Source organism: Chenopodium album, chromosome 13, assembly GCF_948465745.1.
Source record: "Chenopodium album chromosome 13, dcCheAlbu1.1, whole genome shotgun sequence".
In the NCBI taxonomy this organism is placed as follows: domain Eukaryota; kingdom Viridiplantae; phylum Streptophyta; class Magnoliopsida; order Caryophyllales; family Amaranthaceae; genus Chenopodium; species Chenopodium album.
The window spans coordinates 8,073,091-8,089,843 of record NC_137846.1 but is presented as its reverse complement, the minus strand read 5'-3'; the positions used below and the strand labels follow the sequence as shown (position 1 = coordinate 8,089,843).

At 32.9% G+C, this 16,753-nt stretch overlaps 3 protein-coding genes across 3 annotated transcripts; 2 read left to right on the top strand and 1 right to left on the bottom strand.

Moving 5' to 3' along the window:
* Window positions 1-6,319: 6,319 nt before the first annotated feature.
* LOC145576186 (B3 domain-containing protein REM20-like) lies at window positions 6,320-10,780 on the top strand. The gene is made up of 5 exons (XM_081633966.1): window positions 6,320-6,454; window positions 6,668-6,801; window positions 8,698-9,091; window positions 9,181-9,278; window positions 10,153-10,780. The coding sequence occupies exons 2-5, from the start codon at window positions 6,691-6,693 to the stop codon at window positions 10,438-10,440; spliced, it is 891 nt and encodes a 296-aa protein (XP_081490092.1). The 5' UTR covers window positions 6,320-6,454; window positions 6,668-6,690; the 3' UTR covers window positions 10,441-10,780.
* Window positions 10,781-12,149: 1,369 nt separating this feature from the next.
* Window positions 12,150-14,249, top strand: LOC145575143 (B3 domain-containing protein At3g17010-like). The gene is made up of 4 exons (XM_081633051.1): window positions 12,150-12,350; window positions 13,006-13,306; window positions 13,386-13,483; window positions 13,861-14,249. Exons 1-4 carry the CDS (start codon window positions 12,150-12,152, stop codon window positions 14,131-14,133), a joined length of 873 nt encoding a protein of 290 aa, XP_081489177.1. The 3' UTR covers window positions 14,134-14,249.
* A 790-nt stretch (window positions 14,250-15,039) lies between these two features.
* On the bottom strand, window positions 15,040-16,232 carry LOC145576185 (protein SRC2 homolog). Its single transcript, XM_081633965.1, has one exon. It carries the CDS (start codon window positions 16,047-16,049, stop codon window positions 15,102-15,104), a length of 948 nt encoding a protein of 315 aa, XP_081490091.1. The 5' UTR covers window positions 16,050-16,232; the 3' UTR covers window positions 15,040-15,101.
* Window positions 16,233-16,753: the final 521 nt, after the last annotated feature.

The following is a 16,753-nucleotide window of genomic DNA, read 5'->3' as shown; positions in this document are numbered from 1 at the left end:
AGTTTCGTTTGATCTCATGAGTTATGATAGTCATGATTCATGAGATACAAACCTAAAATATATCATCACTCCATATAATTACCTTAATTGTTCGGTAATTACTAATTAGTGGGCTAATGATTGTTAAACCTGGTTGTATTGGTTGGTTTGACTGGTTGCTTATAATAGATGTTTTGACAAGTTGGTTATGTTTATGTAAGGAGGTTGGCCACTATGCAAGTACTTGTAAAGGTGGGTTAATTGCAAAACAAAAGAAGACTACAATCGCTCCATCACAAACTCACATTCATTAAAAAGCACTGCCAACCAGGAGAAGAAAAAATACTAAGGATGCAATAGGTCCACGCACATTTAATGATGCATCAATCTCATATAAGAAGCTAAAGCATGCACAATGATTAAAGCATAGTCAATGGTTTTTTTTCTCTTGCAAAAACTTATAATTAATTCTTATTATAATTCTAAAAGCTGTAATTAGAAATAATAATGCTATTTTTTGTGCACAAATTAAACTTGTTTTTGAATCTTAAGTAATACAAGTGCTTTATTTTGGTGCAAATAAATATCAAATTTTAATTATAATTATTTGTTTAAAATTTTAAGCTCACATTACATATATTTTATCATTATTTTAGCAAATACAATAAACATGACATCTTCTACTTTGATTGCTGCTTCTTGTAGCAATTTTATTTATTTTAACTTTTTTCTTTTAATGTTTGATTTCCTTTTCTTACCATCATTTTATCATTAAATTTAGAATTTTCTTTTGCTTCCTTTGCTGCAATTGTCTATTTCAAAATTCATTGCTTGATTGAATAGTAAAATGTCAATATATAGCCTAAAACATAGCTATTTTTTCAAAACTAGCAATTAAAGAAAATTTAAATAAGTTGTAAAAATCTGAGGGATATTTCATGCATTAAGTTTATGTCCTTAGCATCAAACTAACATCGTTACTCATTAATGACACCCCATACAATAATATTACTTTTCAAGTGTATTTCGTGAATTTTGAAATCTATAAGAGTACATTGTGAATTTTGTGACTCCTCACCTTGTGAAAAAACCATTAAAAAAATATTTTTAATTGATCTCTAAATCAAAAAGGTATATTATTTAATTGTATATGATCATCACCAATCATCCACAATCCGTGGATGACGTGGTTATGAAAGCTATATTACCAAAATGATCGAATTCCTTTGTAACCTTTCGTCTCCTTAACAGACTTAAATTACAAGTATAATTATTAATTATCTAAAATAATAACGATAAGATTAATGAAAAGAAAAAAAAACAATTAAAATTAAGACATACCGAAATGCAAAATATGAAAACTGGTACCGATACAAATAATGACGTCCAATTTGATGAGATAGAGACTTTACCAGTCCATTAAAAAATATAGTATTTTTTTAATAGATGAGTTCAAACAACATTAAAAAATTATATTAAAATTATGTATAAAATAACAAATTACGTTAAAAAATTATATATATATATATATATATATATATATATATATATATATATATATGTATTGCATACCATTGACACATATAAAATTACTAGATAATTACATATGTGTTGTATGGTGATGATAAGTAATTTTTTTAAATTTATATTATGTGAAATAAGTAATTTACCATTTTATTTATATAACAAATATTGTGGATTCAAACAACGTAACATTAAAAAAGATATATTAAAAGTATTTATAAAATTAACAAATTACGTTAAATTATATATATATATATATATATATATATATATATATATATATATATATGAAGCGCTGGGCTGCTGCTTCTTTCGGCAGTACAAAAAAGAAGTTGAAAAGTTTAGAGGGGAGCTTCTGGCAGCCCAAGGTGGTCATGTTGATACTAATATGTTGTCCACATATGAAAGACTATCAGGTGAAATTAGCGAGTTTCGAAGACTAGAGGAATCGTATTGGTTTGCAAGAGCCCATGCAAATGAGATGCGTGATGGGGATCGAAATACATCCTATTTTCATAGGAAGGCTAATCAACGGAAGAAGAAGAACCATATAGATGGGCTTTATGATGATGATGATGGAAATTGGGTCGAGGATGAGAACCGTGTTAGAGGTATTGTAGCAGCATATTTCTCGAACCTTTTTAAATCGGAGGAGCCGTCTGGTTTTGATGAGGCCATGGATGGACTTGGGAGGGTTGTTACGGAGGATATGAACCGAGCTCTTGATATGGAACCGAGTGATGAGGAGATAAAAAGTGCGTTTTTTCAAATGCACTCGAATGTGGGCAGCTTGGAGATGCAGGAACTAGTTGATTTTTGACAATGAGAGACCAAATTTTGTGACGATTGCTGCTGGATTTGTAAGCTTGTGGAAGATTACAATGCTTATGCTCACAAGGTCTTCTCACAGCCCGTAGCAGATGGTACGACTAGCAGGCTCTTATCATGGCTACCCCTAAGCAACGACTGTCTCAAGCTAAACACTGATGCGCATATCCCCACAAATGGTATGGCTGGTCTAAGCGTGGTTGTACGCGATCACGATGGTAAAATTCTGCTGAGAGCCACTAAGAAGGTGTATTGCTCGAGCCCAGAGATTGTTGAAGCTATGGCAGTGAGGTATGCTCTAAGTCTTGCAATTCGCATGGGGTATAAGAATATATGGGTGGAATCGGATGCTGTGAATGTCATTAAGCAGGTGAACTCTAAGGATATAGGACTCTCTCCTATTTATGTGATTTTTGATGATATTTGTAACGATAGAGTGTTGTTTGATTTTTGTAAGTTTTCGCATGTTAAGCGTTCGTGTAATACCGTAGCACATTTAATTGCTAGGTGGGATACGAATGATCATATGGAATATGTACGTTTGGAGTCGTTTCCCCAAAGTATTATTACTTTGGCAGAAATGGACTTTTCTTGAATTTTAATAAAATGCTCAATCGTATCAAGAGTGTGAGTGAATATATATATATATATATATAAAAAACGAAATAGATGATATTAGCAACTATATTAATCAAGAGTGTGAGTGAAAGAGAGGATTGAGGAAGGTCAGGAAGCTTTTCATTCAATATAAATTAGATTAAATCTCATGCAATGCACGATTGTTAAATATTTTTGACAATAATATTATAAAATGCTCCGTATAAAGTTATAAAAGATATGTAGAAAATTTCATTGATTGAACACAACAATTAGGCCCTCAATTGTTGATTTTTTCACCTTTTGAGTACTCAATTTATTTATTTCACTCTTTGGGTACTCTAACCCATTTTCGGGCAAACTAACTCACCCATAGCCACAGATAATTAAATACTAATTAAATTTAATTAAAAAATGCATTAATTTAATAAAACTGTTTTGAAGTCAAAAACTAGCCATTAGAGGCTTTTTAAAGGATTGTACAATAGCCAAAATAAGCCATTAACATATCCTTGCAAACCAGAAACCAAAACTAATTCTGTAAGGCAAAGTTCAGTCCACGATTTGCCAAAAAAAAAAAAAAAAAAAAAATACTGCAAAGCTGCTTCATCCCTTGCTTGATTCAGTCTAGCTTCATCCCTTCTTTGTTAACCCAAGGTACTAACCCAAAAAGCCAAAAAATAATGCAAAGCTAGATAACCCAAAAACCCTAACCTCAAATTTCTGATTTTTGATTTGAAATTAATTTGAATTTGCTGTTGCTTGAATTATTGCATGAAAAATCGTTTAAATTAGCTCAAAATTTAGTCTCGAATTTTTCGAATTTTCTCAAATAAGGCTGGATATTTTCGTTCTTGAGGAAAATTCATCGAATTCTACCTTACAAATCGCACAAATTGAATCCAGGACTTGTAGACAACGATGGAGGATGATGAATCGAAAGCCGAGAAATGGAGGATGCCGTGGAGCTTAGGAGAACCCTAAATTTGTGTGTAATGTGAATAAAATTTAGGATAAAACCCTAGATTGAGAAATTGAAATTGGATGATGAAAAAAAGAAATTAAAATTTTACCTCAAAAACTGCTTCAATGTAGAACGTTGAGTGCGCTTCAATGGAAACTAAGAAATTTGAGCTGCTTCATCCCTTATTTGATTTAGAACAGGGGAGGAAGAAGAAACAATTTTGGGTGGGCCCCACATCTTAACCCAAGGTACTCAATTTTTAATTTTTTTGGCCGGAAATTAGGTCAGAGTACCTAAACGGTGAAAAAAAAAATGAGTACTTAAAAGGTGAAAAAATCAACAATTGAGGGCCCATTTGTTGTGTTAACTCATTTCATTTAGGTATATATAAAATATGATTGTCAAACTAAAAAGAAAATATCATAAGGTATAAATAGTTTACTTAAAGATTTTGCGAAAAAAAAGAGAAGCGAAAATGGCGGAAAATTTTTTCATCAAGTAATGACAAGTGTCATTGGTTATTCGCTTTTAGTATAAGTTAATAGAAGGATGCTTTCTTACGATGGTGGCTTGAGGCCACCAATTTCCTTTGTGTCTTTAGGACACAACTCTATATACCTAAATCACAACAATACTCAAACTACCTAAGCAAATGCCTCCCCTTTTTATATGTACAATAACAATCTTAAAAAAATAAAGACAAAATTAGGAATGTCACAGCTATTTAGGTGATATGTTGTCAGCTTTGCTCCTCAGTCCTTGGTTGCTCACTGAATGGAATGCTGCCCACTACTTGTTGCTGCTTCAATACTTCTCCTTTGCATTGCATTCCGTCCTTCCCTCCTTTTCCTCGCATATGTGATCAGCTGCTTCTGTTTGCTCACGACATTCGTGGCATTCGTTGCAATATATTATATTAAACATCATTGACTAATATAAAATTATGTGTATTGATGCAGAGTAGATGTTAGATTACTCATGATTTTTGTATTATCTTTCTCATATTAAATAATTAAATAAATCATCTTTTAATTTTGTTTTTTTTTTTTTTTAAAATTAAGTGGGCTCATGACCCTCATCCGCCCATATCAAGTTCGAGGGTTTCTTTATGTCAAGCAAAACAAAATCTCTATATGTTTATTGGGATACTAATCGAAAATAAGAATAACTCATTGCTAGAAGCTACAATCACAAGTGGTCTAGGATTCCAATCACAATTAAGTTACTGGTTCTAAGATCAAACGATGAGAATTTGCAGGATGTGATGAAATGTTAGGGATTAAATAATTCCAAATTCTTGAAACACATTTGAATCGACAAGCGGATTAGGGTTAAGATTTATGCGATTATATCAATGGGAAATTGGTCCAGAAAATTTTGATCTGACATTTTAAAATTTTCGAGTTAAGAACTTAACCTCAAAAGTCAAAATTAGAGGTCCAACAATGGCGGAATTACAGAAATTATGGAGAAGTATCTTGAAGCTCTGTCTTCTTGTGCCATAACCGGGTTTTCCCCTGCTCAACTGAGCCTTGATCTTATTGCTGTATTTGCAGCTCTGCCGAAGTGATGATGGTACAAAACTATGAGATTCTTTCTTTTTTACTAAAAAAAAAATGATGGTACAAAATTATTTGGCAAAAATAGTTGATAATTTGTATCTATTTGTTGCTCGATTATGTACAATGATACATAAAATCTAGAAAAACAATAATAAATTGAACGTCGACCTCAAGATCCGTTGAGAAGTGGTGCAACCCAGATGCTGTAAGCTTCGGAGCAGCCTTTCCCATATAGGGATGTTAATTTTCGTAATTCTCGAGATAAAGCTGTCATTTGACTAAACTTTTACAACTATCTAATATAAACAACTCATTGGAGAATTCCAACCTCTTCATAGAAATTACAAAGTTCAGTATAACAAGTTACTGTATTGAATTAATTATCTACCAAATATGGAGTAATTAATATAGTGAATTTATAGAGTCAATCATCTACGTTGGTGAACTCATCAAAACTCCTCTTATAATATCTGGCTTAAAATAATGGAATAATATTTGAAGTGTTGTGGTATAAGTTTCTATCTATTCATTGACCTTTGTGGCTTTGATATACTTGTATACTTCATTTTTTTTAATTTTTTTAATAATCGCAATGTTATGTTCGTCTTACAAATTACTCCCTCTGTTCCTTTTTATTTGTTCCATTCTAGTCAATACTATCAATGAATAATAACCATGATCTAAAATGATATTGGATAATTAATAAGGCCTATCCATTTATAATAAATGGAGCAAATAAAAAGGGATAGCCAGAGTAAAATCAAAGATGAAGTCAATGGGCTTAGCCGCTTTCTTGTATCACTCGGACTTCTCTTTTGGACTTTTCATAGGTTGTCGAACACTCAAAACAAACCATCATCGAACACTCAATCTGTCAGTCAGTCAGTGTCAATCAATACTTCCCTTGTTCCTCATTTCTTCCATTTCCCTCTCATTATACGCAATTACTACTCCTAATTACAAATTAACAAGTTTTTATTTACTACAATTCTCTAATAAGGTATACTGTCTTTCTTTCTGTCTAAAACAACAAATTTTTTTTGAAGCATTTTAATTAATTAATTGATATATCCTTAATTTCTTTTTTCATTTGGGTAATTGCAATTTTTGTTATCGTCTTGCATATGGGGTTTAGTATTAATTATTCAATTTCCGATCATGTATGAAATGTACTTACAATTATAAAATTAATTAATTACTGATTGTGTTTCAGAATTGTGGAAGAATTAATTAATAATGGCGAGGCCGGCTAAAAGAAAACGAGGAAGGCCCCGTAAATACCCAGTTCCACAATATCCTCCTGAGTTTTTCAAAATTTATCTACCAGAACACAATTCTAAGCAATTGGTAATTTTTTCTTATTTTATTTATATTCCCATTTTATTTTAATACTACATTTATTTATTTATCAGTGTTTTTCAAATTTTTTTATTCTCATTTGATTCATTTGTGTTGCATAAAATACAATACCAGTTATTAAAGATTAATGCTTGCATGATTAGGAAATGGCTAAGCTTATTTAAACTATTGCGTAAATTATCCATATTTGACAATATATCCAATGCGTAGATTACCCATGTGTTACAGACGAAGATAGTGTAGCTCTAACATATTCCGTATTGATACATTGTAATTTAGTGTTTGGAATTGTGGAGTTGAATACAGAACTGACTCTTCCTGCAGGTGTTTGGTGCTTACAAGGTTTAATGGGGGGATAGATTAGTGAATTTTTAGTAGTTATTATTTCGAATTTTAAAAGGCTACCCAGTTTAGAACTCTGATAATTTTATAAAACTTGCCAATTGATGAATGCAAACTTTTTTTTTTACTCTAATATAGTACCAAGTAAGCTTTAGTTTTGTACCAATATATAGTGTTGTTTGTACCAAATAGAAATTATTGTTACAAAAAGCTCATTTTATTTTCGAAAACCCCACTTGATAAGTTAACAGACAATTAGGAATATAATAGTGACTAGGATGATCATTCTAGGTTACATTGTAATTTTGTTAAAGTAAAGAGTTATGTGGCTAGATCACTTACTGTTTGGTCTATAAGGTTTGCCTAATTTGTGTGTGTGTGTGTGTTTTTTTTTTGGGTTCTTTAGAGACTTATAAGGGGGATCTTTGGGATTAATCAGGAGGTATTTCTGTTGTTAAAGGAAAATTTGAATACCATTTATGTAAATATTTGGAGTTTCTCAATGATTGATAATCCCTTGTGGAATTTTTTTATTGTTGTAAGTTGAGGATTACCAAATTGGCGAGTGAACTGTACCTTGTTCCCTTCGCAGGGCAGGGCTCCATGGACTGATGGACGTCAACCATGTGAAATTGAGATCCGAGAATTGAGATGTTCTCTCATTCACATTGTAACATACATAGTCTAATACATTTTGCTTTCAAATAGGAAATAATTATTTATTAATTTATGATGATCTTGGTGCCTACTGCCTAGTATGACTTGCTTTCTGCAGTTATCTCTTACCCCTTAGGCTATGGTGAGTTGGAATATTTCACATACTGACATACATAGAGATTAGAAGGTAGGGAATTTAGCATCAAGACTGTTACTGTATACTTCAAATTTCACATGAAAAAGGTATTATACTCCGTAGTCTTTATGAACTACATCGAGAGCCACTCATGCTTGAGAGTTGAGATAAGTTGCTTCATAGTTGTACCTTATCTGGAATCCGAGTGTATGTAGCTTCAAACTTAATCAGCTTCTTAAAGGACCTTAGCTGGATATAGTGTTAGTTATGAAGGACTCAGTCTTCACTTGTGGTGCCCAACTCAACTCTAAGTAAAGTATAAAGAATTGAAGACCATGTTTGTGTTACGAAGAATAGATAATGGGATCCACATATATGCCCCAGAAAATATTTTGTCTTATGATTTGGCCAAAAGCCCAAAAGCATGGTTGAATCATCACTATGTAAGCGAGAAGGATCTTAAACTTTTTTGTATCTAAATGCTTTGTGGCATCCCTTGTTGTCCAATATTGGCTTATGTTGATATGCAAAGTCTAACTCTTAGTGATAGCATATAAATAGCCAATAGAATGGCATGATTATTAGATGTAAGTTTTGTAGTGTTGCTTCCCTCCTTACAGCTATGTACTTATGTTGTAGGTCGTGTAGGCGTTGTGGCTTCCCTCTTGATGCGCATTAATCTGTAAAAGGAAAAGAATTGAATGAATTGTGAGAACTGATTTGGAAACTTGAATTGGTTCATCTTACAGGTAATACCTCCTGATTTTATAAGGAATTTCAGAGAGAAGACTCCAAAGAAAGTAATCTTGAAAAACTTAAAAGGAGAAGTTTGGAATGTGGATCTGGAAAAGGCAGGAAGCAAGTTACTTATGAAAATGGGTTGGGAAGAATTTGTGACAGGCAATTCAGTAGCGCGAGGAGAGTTTTTGATCTTTACATACAAAGGGGATTCCGTGTTCATTGTCAAAATATTCAGTATCAATGGATGTGTGAAGGAGGATGAACCTATGGGCACCAATGACCAGCCTCATGTGATATTGAAGCAGGAGCCAAACTTTGATGAAAGTTATAGCCATCATAATGATGTCTGCTCTGAGAATATATATTTAGAAAGAAGCACGAAAGTAGGACAGATGTCTCAAGGTTTGTTATTTTTTAAAGAAACCTATCCTTTATTAGTTTTTTTGCCATTCAACTCATCATGCTTATAATATTGAAGAACATTCTGACAGATTCGGACGAAGTAATGACAAGAGGCGTTTCAGAAGGAAACATTGATTTAAAGAGGATACGATTTACAAGTGTTAACAAGGGAAGGATATATGAATTGGTAATTTTTCTTATATGTATTTGGATAATAGTTTACAGTGCCTTTTTCTGTTTCCTTTACCATCAGTTTTCTGTCCAATTTTTCACAGTATCAAATGTCTACATTAATTATGACACATTTCTCGATTTGTGCGTGTCATCCTTTATGTAGGCATGCTCAGAGTTAAATGTTCCAAGAAGAAGGACTATGTGATAATCTCTGTTGTGAACTGTATAATACAAAGTTAAAAAAATAAAATTAAATAACTAAAACTGAAATGATCAGGCAAACCTATTTTATTTCCTCCTTTTGAACCTTGAATTACATATTTACGTGTGTGCACATGTTTGGTGTCTCACATTCGAGAAAGTATCGATATATAGCTTGAGAAATTATCCCCTGCTCTTTTGTATGTCTTTTATAAGTAACACCTCTTGTTATTCATGAGGGGGTGAAAATTGTTTAGTTTTTAGCTAGTCTTACTGATGTTTGGTTGAATAGTAAAGAGAGTTTAATTCCCTTTGTCTGGAGAAACTCCATGTTTCAAAATGTTCGTTAACTCAAAATTGGCGTCATATTAATCATTAATACCCCCGAAGTAGCCCCTATACAATCTCCCCACGATACAACCCAACGATTAGGTGAAGAAGGTTCATCATAGTTGTGAATTGGGCAAGGTCCTTTCTATCATGTATTTATGCCCCTGTGTGTTTACCTGTATCATCATTTCCTCTATTTTCTAAAAGGTTGCTCTTCTTTTACCAAATCTAATACTCGTATATAGTCCGGATATTTGCAAAGTATACAGGCATACAGTGATACAGCTTTTGGTTATATCTGATAACACTCGTCTGAGGACTGTAAAAATCTGACTTGAATTTATTTGTATGTGCAGAACATTCCTGCAGGTATCTTCACAGAGTACAACATAGAACGGCCCAAACCAAATAGACCAGAAATGGTACTTCTGAAGTACCAGAGAGGGTTTTCGCAGACAGTAAAGATATGGCGGGAACATGACTGCGTTCAGATCACTACTGGGTGGAGAGAATTTCAGTTGAAGAACAAATTGACTGAGGGAGATGAGTGTGATTTTGAGGTTAGTCTTGGTGAAGGAAGAAAGATCAAAGAGATTGAGCTGTTGCAAATTCGCCCTAGGACACCAATCACTCGTATGACTTAAGAGGATTCCTAGGCCTAAGAACGAGTGAATGTATATTATTTACATATGGACCAAAGCTTAAGCATTTGTAGTTTCTGATGGGATAGAAATATCAGCACAGGACAGGAAGTTCAGTGGTAATTTTTCCTGATAGCATTCCCAGAAAATCTGAGAGTATTATTACTCCATACTAGGTTAGTACTCGAGGATGTATGATTTAATAGAAATTATTTTTTCCAATAAATTATTACTCCGTCTCTTTTAATTTATACATTTGAACTATTTTTGTTAGAAAAAAATGGTCAAAGTGTAATGATTAAAAAGAGACGGAAGGAGTATAAATTATTACTTCTGTAGTTGATTAATGCGTCTTTGATTGAATGATATTCACACATTTATTTATTTCAAAAAATTATTTTCTCAATCTTTGAAATCAGAAGGACAAAAATTAAGAATGAAAATAAGTAAATAAGTAAATACTCCGTATATTAAGCAATTTTAGCGAAAAATAATGATGCTAAAAGCAATTTTTTCACGAGAAAAGGATACATACAAAAAATTTTACCCCGTAGTTATAGTTAGATTTCAAAGTTATTGACGAATAATGCAACAAATCAAACAGACAAACAGACAATTACTCATACAGTATTACTTTAGTTCATCACTTGATTTTTAATAAAGTACGGAATAGCACTAGCAACAATTACTCATATTACCAACTTTTTAACTTTCAGTCAATACTTGATGGTAAAAATACAAGTATGACATTTTTTTTTTTTTGGGAAAAAAATACAAGTATGAGATGAAAGAAGCAATAGTATGTTGGGACAATAGGAGTAAGAAATGAACAAGATTGGTTAAAACATTTGATGTGACTAGTTAAAAAAAAAAAAAAAGAATGTACCGGATTATCCATTCTAACAGTCCATTTATTATATTTTGATACTCCGTACGATTTGGTGTACTTTTCTGTCTGTAATTTCATAAACCAAAGATTATGTCATACTGTTAGCTTTTGGCGCTCTTTGGTCTCCTGTTTTCAGCTATACCCTTTAATTTTACAATAAATTTCATTTCTCTCTTCCTCTGTTTTTCTTTCTTGGACAAGTTAAGTGCACCTTTCAATTTTATTATTCAGGTAACTCATTTCATATTTATGTATTGAACTAATGTTTTCAATTTCTTATTCTCCATGATTTTTTGTTGGGTTGATTTTGTGCTTAAGTTAGTTGTTCTTTTAATTTATCAAAGTAGTGTAGGTGTTGCTTGAAATTCATGGGTAGTTGTTTAATTTGGCATTTTTTATTTTTTTAGTAAGAAACTGATATTGTAATTGTTTGCAAATTGAGAATTGTTGAATTTAACTAAAAATGGTGAATGTTGAATTGTTTGACTTATTTGGGTATATGAGATCAAACCGAATTTGTATAATAATGGCCGGGTTTGTCTTAGTTTGTTGAATTCTTGGTTGGGTAAAAAGTATGAGAATTGGGATCCCTAATAATTATACTATTCTTCAGGTTTGAATCTTTTTCTGAAAAATAATCAGTTTAATGCTCTGTTTTAAAGTTATCAGTTGATCATAATGTGTGGTATTAGACTTGTTATGTTATTTCCAATTATAAAGATTGAGTAGGAATTTTGGGTTTTGATTAAGATTTTAAATGTTACTCTCTCCGTTCCTTAAAGATTGTCTTAACTTGACCCTACTCCAAAATTGACTAGAAAAAATGGTGAAACGAGAACAAGGAACGTCTTCTTATTCTAAGTACTTAATTGAAGCAATGGTGGATGATTCGCAACCTCGTTCTGAGCCGAGAGTTGTAAATGCAGTTCCGCGAAAAAGAGGAAGACCCTTTAAGATGAATGATCTGCGCTATTTACCGGGATTCTTCAAGATTTATCTGCCAGAACACAATTCAAAGCAATTGGTAAATTTTTTAACTTAAATTACTACATTTTGCAATAATATTTCTAGTATTGGCTGTTTTACATCCTCAAGTGGTTTGAATTCATGTATGAGTAGATTAGACTGAGAACAAATTTGTCCATTTTCATTGTGTTGTGTTGTGCATCTAAAATTATGTTCACCAAAGACAAATTTTAAGTTCTGTAAGGCGAATTTTGTCACTTTATGTTCTAGAGAAAGTACATAAGACATCTAAAACTTTGCCTAAGGTGTAGCTATTTGCTATTTCTAGGCCGGATTTATGTATGAAATTTAGCAGCTTATTATAAGAAAATATTATATCACCATGATTTTAAGGACTTGACTTTTTTTTTTCATTATCTAGGTGTTATTTGTTGTTAGAAGTTGAGTAGAAAAAAAAATTAGCATTATAATTGTTCACAATGTCCAAAAAGCTTATTACATTCTGTTAGAATTGTGTGATCTTTGGTGCCTGAATACTGATCTGTTCCTGATACACTACGACGAGTTAAAGATCACTCACATACTAGTAGCTAGGGAATAAAGTAATAGGATTATTGGGATTGCATCTGAATCCTCTATTTACAGCTTGTTTCTACTGCATACTTCTAATTGTACATGAAAGATGTATTATAGATCCTTTTAATTTCTTGCAGGTGATACCTCGTGATTTCGTAAAGAACTTCAATGGGAAGATTATCAAGTTTGGCTGCTTGAGAAACCTACAAGGAAAAATTTGGAAAGTGGAGTTAGCACAGGCTGGGTGCAAATTGATTATCAAAAAGGGTTGGAAAGACTTTGCAGTAGATAACTCATTAACCCGAGGAGATTTCTTGACCTTTGGCTACAATGGTAATGTCACGTTCACTGTTGAAATATTCGGTACCAATGGATGCAAGAAGGAAGAAGCTACTGCCACCCATGTGGATGCAAGAGGCACAGTGACAAAGTCTCGAGGTTAGCTCTTTGAAGAAGCTTAACTTTTTTTCAAACACCTCATTGTACTAATAATACTATTCCTGATTTGTTATGTCAGCATATTCGCGTGAAGTAACAAGGATTCCTCGTAGTAGAACCATTCCATTGAACAATATACAATTCACAAGAGTTTACAAAGGATGCCTTTATGATTTGGTGACTTTTCTTACTACTATTTGCTGGTATTAATGTATTATACTGCCTTTTTCTGATCATGTTACATTACTGTTCTGTCTGAAATTTTTACATCAGTATATCTTATTTTCCAGCCACAAAATTTATCATGCAAGTATGCTATAAGGGTGTTGAATAGAAACACTTTAGCATTGGCTTATTTTTGTTTTGCTTTCTTTTTCTTTTGACATCACTTTTCTAAGATAAACTGAACACTCTTCTAAGAAGCATTATTGTCCGAAAGATTTCATCAGATCAGGCTGTTCTGACATAGATAATCTGTAATTGTTATCCTATAGTTATTAGGGACTAATTGTTAAAATCTGAAATGTAACTTTGTAAGTTATTCCTGTGTGCAGTTCATTCCTGCAAATATCTTCGAGACTTATAACATAGTAGCCCCCAAACCGAATCATTCAGGAACAATTCTTCTACGGAATCAGAGAGGGTATTCACAGGAAGTGAAGTTCTGGAAGAGGGTTGACCGTGTTGCGCTTAGTCATGGATGGAGAGAATTTCAGATCAACAGCGACATAGATGAGGGAGACGAGTGTGAATTCGAAGTTATTCTTGGTGAAGGGAGAAAGATCAAGGAGATAATATTGCTGCAAGTTCACCCCCCAAGTTCTTAGGCTAAAAAACAGGTCAATGATCGAGTATCTTTATGCACATGCTATGCACTCTACATATAAATTAGATTTTAATGTTATGTAAGATAAATTGCAAGACTAAGGCTAGAATCGGATGTGGACCGACGATTTTAAACCTTGATATTTAAGCATTCTCATGAAATTCTCTTCTAATCAAACTAATGTTCTATTTTCTGTTCTGTGTACTGGAATTATATGTTGCACGACCCTCTTGTTGTAGCCTGCAGGGATGAGTGAAATCATGCTACATTAGCAGTTAGTAGTTTACTACGTATGTATCTTGGTTAACTCGGTTGTTTAAGGCTATATTGATTTAGGCTGTACATAGTACTAATTTAGTATATCTCGAACATAACTTTGAACTTTAACCGAAAATTTTGGTTTAGTTTCGTAATTCAGGTCATCATGACCTAAATGGTCTCTATATCTTGGAAAAAAGAAGAGAGTAGTTCAATGCTTGTTAATCAATAGTTATGAAAATTATTATTTTTCTTTATTTTTTCTGTTTTTTTTTTTTTTTTTTTTTTTTTTTTTTTTTTTTTTTTTTTTTTTTGGTACTGCCGATTTGCAAATATTGGCAATTGCAACCACAAAAAAAAAAAAAAAAAATACATGTCTAATATCAATTAAAAATAAAGTCCTTGAAATTTTTAGCTATTTTTCCAGAGGCTATAAATTACCAAAATTAATATCATTACAAAATGTATTTTCATTTCCAACATATATCTGTAATTTAGTCATGCAAGTGAAAATGTATCTTGTATGGTTAGATTTTTTCTTAATATTCTGAAATATATTTAACTTGGGACTGTTGGGAGCTACTCAGATTTTTGTTTTTAATCATTAATAATTGCCATGTCAACTATCAAAAAATAAAAATATAGTCAACATTAACTAACTTCAATTCCCCCATACCACTATTTTATAAAATCTCCATTTGAATAAAACAGCTAATAATCAAATGAGTCATCATAGGCTAGTGAATCAGCAACATCATCAACCATTTCCCCCACCAACAACCCACCCAACAACCCGGCCCCTATACCCGCCGCAGCCCCTATCCCGAATTTACTCTTTTTCGGTTTTTGCGTATAACCCGTCGGTGCTTGCGCTGCGTAACCATACCCTCCCGGAAACCCGTACCCATATCCCAAATGAGGATTAGGGAACGGTTCTGGGGTATATTGGGGTTGATATCCATATCCGCATCCATATCTATACCCATGCCCGTAACCTTGTGGTGGGTATCCAGGTTGAGGTGCACCATGACAAGTGGCCCCACCTATATTTGGGCTTGGATATATAGAAGTAGGTTCAGATTTTGATGTGGGTCCAGAGTTTGGGGAAGTTCCAAATCCTTGTACAATACTGGTACCCATCACCCCAGGACTTGGACCCACCGCGGGATACGCTATAACCGGATCATCCAATTTTCGTTCGACACTTTGACTATATTTTTTACCAAATTTAAACGAAAACTCTAATTGACCCTTAAATTTACCCGTGGGGGTTTGGACTTGGTATAACACATTCTTTTCTTGATCGATCATCTCATTATCGGATCTCTCATCTTCAACTTCGGACCCAAATGTATCAAATAGCTCCTTTAGAGGTACATATACCCGACCCACTTCCTTATCCCCAAGGGTCCGGTCCGACATAATTTGAAAAACCAAACCAAGCCGGTTCATTCGAGCGGCTGACTCATCAAATGTAAATTTCATTTCATGGTTCCATTTCGGGTTTGTCCCACCATCCTTGTCAACCGTGGTTCGTTGTATGGACCGTGGGTCTCCGGAAACGGAACCGATTACATACACATCCATCTTAGAAAATATATTTACATCCTTCAAATCCTTTGCATTGAGTAACTTCACCTCAATTGGTCGATGTTCCATTGTTATTATTAATATTAGTAATTTTCTTCAAAATGAGATTTTCTTCCCCCTAATGTGGGGTTTGAGGAGGAGTTATTGGGGGGAAATCAAATAAACTTTGAGGAGAGAGAAATTGAAAGAATAAGATGATTGTATAAAGGAGATAATTGTTGGATGAGAGGAAATTATGGCAATTTATGATGGAAAAACAATTAAACATCTAGGAAAGTGGTTGAGATTTTTGTAATAACAAAATTTTAAGTAGAAAGCCTACTTTAGAGGGTTCCAAATGAATTGGAGCCATTGTTGGTGTGATTCCTTTTAAAAAGATTTCACGCGTTTAAAGATAAAAATGGTGTGTTATAAATTACTTGTAATAGTTTGGCAATGATACTACCATATTAAGGAATAAGAAAAACGCGTTCCTTTCTTTATACCTAAAATTTCTAACTTATTGCTATATATGGAAAGGAGAAATAAAAAGTAACAGATCAAGAGATTCTCCAATAACTAGACAAGAAATTTTGGATATATATCATAGGTTTTCTTATTTGTGTTACATATAATTTGTTGTGTTGCGCTCTTTATACGATTAGTTAGTATTTTATGCACTTTGTCAAACAAATGTTGAATGGTTTGCTACTTGACAACCTGTAGTTCAAAGTTATTGCAATTTTGGCCCAAGAATGTATTCTTTGCAAATCAAATTTAAAAGCAAAACACCA

What these genes read in the sequence shown, in the direction of transcription:
- LOC145576186 (XM_081633966.1), top strand. Translation starts at nt 6,691, where the DNA reads ATGGCGAGGCCGGCTAAAAGAAAACGAGGAAGGCCCCGTAAATACCCA. An exon ending in AGTAGGACAGATGTCTCAAG is followed by an intron (nt 9,092 to 9,180) that starts GTTTGTTATTTT and finishes ACATTCTGACAG; the next exon opens with ATTCGGACGAAGTAATGACA. An exon ending in AGGGAAGGATATATGAATTG is followed by an intron (nt 9,279 to 10,152) that starts GTAATTTTTCTT and finishes TTGTATGTGCAG; the next exon opens with AACATTCCTGCAGGTATCTT.
- LOC145575143 (XM_081633051.1), top strand. Translation starts at nt 12,150, where the DNA reads ATGGTGAAACGAGAACAAGGAACGTCTTCTTATTCTAAGTACTTAATT. An exon ending in CACAGTGACAAAGTCTCGAG is followed by an intron (nt 13,307 to 13,385) that starts GTTAGCTCTTTG and finishes TTGTTATGTCAG; the next exon opens with CATATTCGCGTGAAGTAACA. An exon ending in AAGGATGCCTTTATGATTTG is followed by an intron (nt 13,484 to 13,860) that starts GTGACTTTTCTT and finishes TCCTGTGTGCAG; the next exon opens with TTCATTCCTGCAAATATCTT.
- LOC145576185 (XM_081633965.1), bottom strand. Translation starts at nt 16,049, where the DNA reads ATGGAACATCGACCAATTGAGGTGAAGTTACTCAATGCAAAGGATTTG.